This window comes from Cherax quadricarinatus, unplaced genomic scaffold, assembly GCF_038502225.1.
Source record: "Cherax quadricarinatus isolate ZL_2023a unplaced genomic scaffold, ASM3850222v1 Contig6635, whole genome shotgun sequence".
Lineage (NCBI taxonomy): Eukaryota > Metazoa > Arthropoda > Malacostraca > Decapoda > Parastacidae > Cherax > Cherax quadricarinatus.
The window spans coordinates 1-7483 of record NW_027201661.1 but is presented as its reverse complement, the minus strand read 5'-3'; the positions used below and the strand labels follow the sequence as shown (position 1 = coordinate 7483).

Below are 7483 nucleotides of genomic sequence, written 5' to 3'. Positions count from 1 at the left end.
ACCACCACTGAGTGTCTGCCACTCACTCTCTCACCACCTGCCACCACCACTGAGTGTCTGCCACTCACTCCCCCATCACCTGCCACCACCACTGTGTGTCTGCCACTCACTCCCCATCACCTGCCACCACCACTGAGTGTCTGCCACTCACTCTCTCACCACCTGCCACCACCACTGAGTGTCTGCCACTCACTCCCCCATCACCTGCCACCACCACTGAGTGTCTGCCACTCACTCTCTCACCACCTGCCACCACCACTGAGTGTCTGCCACTCACTCCCCCATCACCTGCCACCACCACTGAGTGTCTGCCACTCACTCTCTCACCACCTGCCACCACCACTGAGTGTCTGCCACTCACTCCCCCATCACCACTGAGTGTGTCTGCCACTCACTCTCTCATCACCTGCCACCACCACTGTGTCTGCCACTCACTCCCCCATCACCTGCCACCACCACTGAGTGTCTGCCACTCACTTTCTCACCACCTGCCACCACCACTGAGTGTGTCTGCCACTCACTCCCCCACCACCACTGAGTGTGTCTGCCACTCACTTTCTCACCACCTGCCACCACCACTGAATGTGTCTGCCACTCACTCCCCATCACCTGCCACCACCACTGAGTGTGTCTGCCACTCACTCTCTCATCACCTGCCACCACCACTGTGACTGCCACTTACTCTCCCACCACTGTGACTGCCACTTACTCTCCCACCACCTGCCACCACCACTGAGTGTGTCTGCCACTCACTCCCCCACCACCACTGAGTGTGTCTGCCACTCACTCTCTCATCACCTGCCACCACCACTGTGTCTGCCACTCACCACCTGCCACCACCACTGAGTGTGTCTGCCATTCACACCACCATCACCACTGAGTGTCTGCCACTCCACCATCACCACTGAGTGTCTGCCACTCCACCATCACCACTGAGTGTCTGCCACTCCACCATCACCACTGAATGTCTGCCACTACCCACCTTATCTCTGCAGAGAAGAGTTCACTTGTATTCATCCACCTTCAGGTATGAGTGAGGAAGGTAATTCAAGATACGTAGTTTGTGAATTACAAGAAATACTCCCATACTGACTGGTTACCGGTGGTGGGTGTTTGTGTGGGTGTATGTAGTCGTGGGTGTGCAGTAGGTGTGGATGGGTGGGTGTGTGTATTTGTGGGTATGTAGTCGTGGGTGTGCAGTAGGTGTGGATGGGTGGGTGTGTGTATTTGTGGGTATGTAGTCGTGGGTGTGAGAGTGGGTGTGTGTAGGTGTACTCACCTAGCTGTGGTTGCAGGGGTTACCTGGAGGTTATTCCGGGGATCAACGCCCCCGCGGCCCGGTCCATGACCAGGCCTCCCGATGGATCAGGGCCTGATCAACTAGGCTGTTACTGCTGGCCGCACGCAGTCCGACGTACGAGCCACAGCCCGGCTGATCCGGCACTGACTTTAGGTATCTGTCACAGCTCCTGATGTGAGTGGGTGGGTGTGTATTTGTGGGTGTATAGTCATGGATGTATGTGGGTGTAGGCGTGGGTGGGTCGGGGTGTAGGTGTGGGTGGGTGTAGGTGTGGGTGGGTGTAGGTGTGGGTGGGTGTAGGTGTGGGTGTAGGTGTTGGTGTAGATGTTGGTGTAGGTGTGGATGTGGGTGTAGATGTTGGTGTAGGTGTGGATGTAGGTGTAGGTGTTGGAGTAGGTGTGGATGTTGGTGTAGGTGTTGGTGCAGGTGTTGGTGTAGGTGTAGATCTTGGTGTAGGTGTTGGTGTAGATGTTGGTGTAGGTGTGGCTGTGGGTGTAGATGTTGGTGTAGGCGTTGGTGTAGATGTTGGTGTAGGTGTGGATGTGGGTGCAGATGTTGGTGTAGGTGTGGATGTAGATGTTGGTGTAGGTGTGGGTATGGGTGTAGATGTTGGTGTGGATGTTGGTGTAGGTGTGGATGTGGGTGTAGATGTTGGCGTAGGTGTGGGTGTAGATGTTGGTGTAGGTGTGGGTGTAGATGGTGTAGGTGTGGGTGTGGGTGTAGATGTTGGTGGGGGTGTAGGTGTGGGTGTAGATGTAGGTGTTGGTGTACGTGTGGGTGTAGATGTTGGTGTAGGTGTGGGTGTAGATGTTGGTGTAGGTGTGGGTGTTGGTGTAAGTGTGGGTGTGGGTGTTGGTGTGGGTGTTGGTGTAAGTGTGGGTGTGGATGTTGGTGTAAGTGTGGGTGTGGGTGTGGGTATTGGTGTAAGTGTGGGTGTGGGTGTTGGTGTAAGTGTGGGTGTTGGTGTGTGGGTGTTGGTGTAAGTGTGGGTGTTGGTCTGGGTGTTGGTGTAAGTGTGGGTGTTGGTGTAAGTGTGGGTGTGGGTGTTGGTGTAAGTGTGGGTGTGGCTGTTGGTGTAAGTGTGGGTGTGGGTGTTGGTGTAAGTGTGGGTGTGGGTGTGGGTGTGGGTGTAAATGTGGGTGTGGGTGTTTGTGTAAGTGGGTGTGGGTGTGGGTGTAAGTGTGGGTGTGGGAGCAAGTGTGGGTGTGGGTGTAAGTGTGGGTGTGGGTGTGGGTGTTGGTGTGTGGGTGTGGGTGTTGGTGTAAGTGTGGGTGTGAGTGTGGGTGTTGGTGTAAGTGTGGGAGTGGGTGTAAGTGTGGGTGTAAGTGTGGGTGTTGGTGTAAGTGTGGGTGTGGGTGTAAGTGTGGGTGTGGGTGTAAGTGTGGGTGTGGGTGTAAGTGTGGGTGTGGGTGTAAGTGTGGGTGTGGGTGTAAGTGTGGGTGTGGGTACAGTCACTAACAACATAACAACATTAACGTCGACACTGTCGCTGCTCACCAAGTTTTCCTGTCGTCTGATTTCCTCTTTTTGACCTGCCTTCCAGGCCACCCCTCCCTGGGCTGCCTTCCAGGCCACCCCTCCCTGGCCTGCCTTCCAGGCCACCCCTCCCTGGGCTGCCTTCCAGGCCACCCCTCCCTGGCCTGCCTTCCAGGCCACCCCTCCCTGGGCTGCCTTCCAGGCCACCCCTCCCTGGCCTGCCTTCCAGGCCATCCCTCCCTGGGCTGCCTTCCAGGCCACCTCTCCCTGGCCTGCCTTCCAGGCCATCCCTCCCTGGGCTGCCTTCCAGGCCACCCCTCCCTGGCCTGCCTTCCAGGCCATCCCTCCCTGGCCTGCCTTCCAGGCCACCCCTCCCTGGCCTGCCGTCCAGGCCACCCCTCCCTGGCCGCCCCTCCCTGGCCTGCCTTCCAGGTCGCCCCTCCCTGGCCTGCCTTCCAGGCCACCCCTCCCTGGCCTGACTTTCAGGCCATCCTTCCCTGGCCTGCCTTCCCGGCCACCTCTCCCTGGCCTGCCTTCCAGACCGCCCCTCCCTGGCCTGCCCTCCAGGCCTCCCCTTCCTAGCCTGCCTTCCAGACCGCCCTTCCCTAGCCTATCTTCCAGGCCGCCCCTACCTGGCCTGCCTTCCAGGCCACCCCTTCCTGGCCTGCCTTCGAAACCGCTCGTCCCTGGCCTGCCTTCCAGATCGCTTCTTCCTGGCCTGCCTTCCAGACTGCTCCTTCCTGGCCTGCATTCCAAACAGCCGGGGTTATGTTAGCGTTTCCCCATACGCATGAAGGTAGAGTGTTGAGTTGTGGTCCATTTTACACTTAGTGAATTCTCTCTCCGTGTACTCAATGGTAACATGAGGCTGTGGAGACAGTGCAAGGTATCTCACCGGAGATACCTTGCACTGTCTCCCCAGCCTCATGTTAGCCTTGCGATCTACTGAGTGATCTGAGTTTGTCTTGAACTCCAATCTTGTTTTTTTTATATCATCAATTCTTCTGTAACATAGTCACCGAAATTTGTCCTCAATGACATCTCAGTAGTAGTAGTTACCAGTCTCAGTAGTAGTAACCAGTTACCAGTAACCGTCCGTTGACTCAACGACCAACCGTCTCTGCGTCCAGTGATTGACTTTAGGAAGTTAAACGCGAAAACCATTCCAGATCGCTTTCCACTCCCTGTACTGGGTGATCTTTTACGTAATATCGGAGATAACAAAGTCTTTTCGACCCTAGATTTGTTACAAGGGTTTTGGCAAGTCCCTCTTCACGAGGACAGCCAAGAGCTAACTGCATTCTCCACTCCTACAGGTCATTATCACTTCCTCCGTATGGCATTTGGATTACGATCTTCCCCTATCACGTTCTCAAGGCTCATGACTAATATCTTTAGAGGTCTCATAGGTAATGCACTTATGGTGTACTTAGATGACGTAATCGTCATGTCTAAAGACGTGGATACACACTTGAAAAGACTTGATGTAGTACTTGGTAAGCTTGAAGAAGCCAATTTAAAGATCAAACTGTCTAAATGTCAATTTTTCAGATCAGAAATTAAGTTTCTTGGTCACGTAGTCACTCCTAGAGGGGTTACGACTGACCAAAGTAAAGTAACTGCAGTACTAAATTTTCCAACTCCCAAAACTGCTGATGCCGTAAGATCCTTTGTGGGCTTAGCAGGTTTTTATAGATCTTTCATTGCCAATTTTTCTTCCATAGCTGCTCCTCTAACTGAGTTGCTTAAGAAAGATGCTCCTTTTGTTTGGACCTTCCGTCAAGAAAGAGCATTCCAAAATCTAAAAGAAAAGCTAACATCTGCTCCAATTATGAAATTTCCAGATTTTTCTAAGCCCTTCTATCTGACAACTGATGCTAGTTCAATTGGCATAGGTGCCGTACTAGCTCAGAAGACCGATGGCAAGTACAACGCAGTTGCATTTGCTAGCCGAGTCCTTACGAAGGCTGAACGTAATTATACAGTAACTGAGCAAGAAGCTTTAGCAATAGTATGGTCTTTAAAGCACTTCCGAGACATTATTTATCAGTACTCTGTTCATGTCTTGACAGATCATGCTCCACTGATACCCTTATTCCAGAACAAACAACCTACTGGAAGGTTAGCTAGATGGACCTTGACTATCCAAGAGTTCAATCCCACCTTTGAGCATTTACCTGGCAAGTCAAATGTAGTTGCAGATGCCTTATCGCGACATGTTAGTATAGTAACTGCAGACCCTCCATTTAGTGCTGAAGATGTAAAGAATGCTCAACGAACAGATCCCATGTGGTCTGGTGTGATTCGATTCCTGCTCCAGGAAGATCTTATTCTGAATGTGAAGCCACCAGCACCCATCAGTGACTTTGTCATGAACCAAGAATTACTGTATCGAACAGCCGAGTTGGGTACTCCTAGCAGAAGAGTATACCAGTTAGTAATTCCACAGTCACTAGTGAATGTAGCCTTACAGCTAGTTCACGATGTACCAGGTGTTGCACACCCTGGTATGGATCGTTCAGTAAAACAAGCCAGATTGAAATACTTTTGGCCTCGTATGGCAACTGATATTTCTGAGTATGTTAGGAAATGTAGTGTCTGCATGCAACATAAAGGCAATGCTAATGGTCCTAATCCAATCCAAGTATATCCAACTACTAGCGAACCGTGGGAAAGAGTTGTGCTAGATTTGTTAACTAATTTCCAATGTTCCCTCCAAGGTAACAAACATCTGTGTGTTATGGTAGACCATTTCACCAGATATTGCGAGTTAGTTCCTATTGCAGATAAGACTGCCGAGACAGTAGCTAAAGCGTTTAAGGAACGCATTATCTGCAGGCATACCACCCCTAAGTCCCTAGTAACAGATAATGGAGGTGAATTCTGTAATGAGATTCTTGAAAATTTGTGTACCTTGTACAAGATCTCTAAATCCACCATTGTTCCTCATCATCCTGCCAGCAATGGGTTAGCGGAACGAACCAATAAGAAAGTACTTGATGTCTTGAGAGCCACTATCAATCCCAACAGTGAAACTTGGGATGAAGTTATACCTGATGTGCAGTGTGCTATAAATTCTGCTTACAATGTTTCTATAGGTGACACTCCACATTATGCATTGTACGGTGTAGATAAACGTTTGCCTTATGAGTTATATTCTAATCCGAAACCAAATTACAACTCTGATGATTTCATAGCAACTCGTACCAGCTTAGCTCAAAGTGTTTTTAGAAGAATCCGTGAAACACTTCATAAATCAACAGCAGAATTTACAAGAGTCGCAAACACTCGATCAAAGCCATCCAAAATCAAAGTAGGATCGAGAGTTATGCTGATTAACTTTAACAAAACGTCTGCAATGCCAAAGCTTGATCAAAAGTTTGTTGGTCCTTATCGAGTAGTTGAACATATCACTGGTAATAAGTATAAGGTTAGAGAGATTAGTACTGGTCTGTATAAAGAATCGCATTTGGATCATATGAAGTTAGTATGTGATGATAATGATGTTCCAACCCAGACTAATGTGACAGACTCTGACAATCCTCCTGATCCTGTACTCTCTTCCTCTGATACTCAGTCAGACGATCAACCTGAATGTCGTTATTCCCTACGTACACGACAGGTATTGAGAAATCCTCAAGTATCATTTGTAACTTCCAATTCAGATTTGCCTCAAATACAGCATGAGTTAGCCAATGCTACAGAGTTTGATCCTCCCAGAGATGACACCCATTCTGCATATGTCAATCACACCCTAGCAGAGTTGGGGTTAAATGTAAATAACCTGTATAGATGAATAATTACAGTATCAACTTATCAGTATTCAAGAATTTTTTTTTTGTGTTCATGTTCTCTCCGCATTCTGAGAGTTAACAGTCTAGATTTGCGTGCACCGAATCTGCCTTTCTGTTAAACACTCTTTCTTTGTATATATTCCTTCCTCAGAATCCGTAGATCACACGAATACAGATCGATCGATCAAAATTTTTTTTTATCACTTGTAATCTCAACGTTGAGTTCGTTGTTCATTTGTTGAGTTTTAAGTTGTACTATAGTATACCTTGTATTGCATTACAGTTTCAGTTACGTAAGCTTTCATTCCAATGTTCTAATTATGTATATATAATGGTTAATGTTGTGTACTTTGACATTGTATAGAATCAGCCCAAGCCGTATACCTGCCATCTCTAGTTTGTATTAGTTGTATGTCGGGACGACATATGTTAGCGTCGCCGAGCTCTCAGTAGTAGTAGTTACCAGTCTCAGTAGTAGTAACCAGTTACCAGTAACCGTCCGTTGACTCAACGACCAACCGTCTCTCCCTGAGTCATGGTCTTTCATATTGCGCTGAACTGACACTATTTCAAAAGACCCTCACACTGGGTACTGGGCAGCCGGCTAGTCAGTATTACGAGTGTAACCAAGGAGATAGGTACGGCTGGCAAGGGCTCTCTCCACATAACAGCAATTATACGTAATAACAGCCTACGTGAGTATTTCTTACCTAATCCACGTATCGAACTCCCACATGATAGACAATCATAATGTCTTCAACAGCCCACTCTGAGATTTGGTTGATATCGCCTTGGAGACTCGCTATGCCTTCTATGACAGCCACTCTCATACATATTGTACTACTATCTACAAAGAAGTGATACAATGCTATGGCTTATGTCCCTGTCTATGTCAGATATGAGAATGATAAAA

General features: G+C 48.9%; 1 protein-coding gene across 1 annotated transcript; it reads right to left on the bottom strand.

Annotated features, from left to right (window-relative positions):
• Positions 1 to 1508: 1508 nt before the first annotated feature.
• Positions 1509 to 2631, bottom strand: LOC138852290 (uncharacterized; the record flags this gene model as incomplete). The annotated part of the gene is made up of 1 exon (XM_070082064.1): positions 1509 to 2631. A coding segment is annotated over one exon (1123 nt), but the record flags the coding sequence as incomplete, so codon positions are not given.
• Positions 2632 to 7483: the final 4852 nt, after the last annotated feature.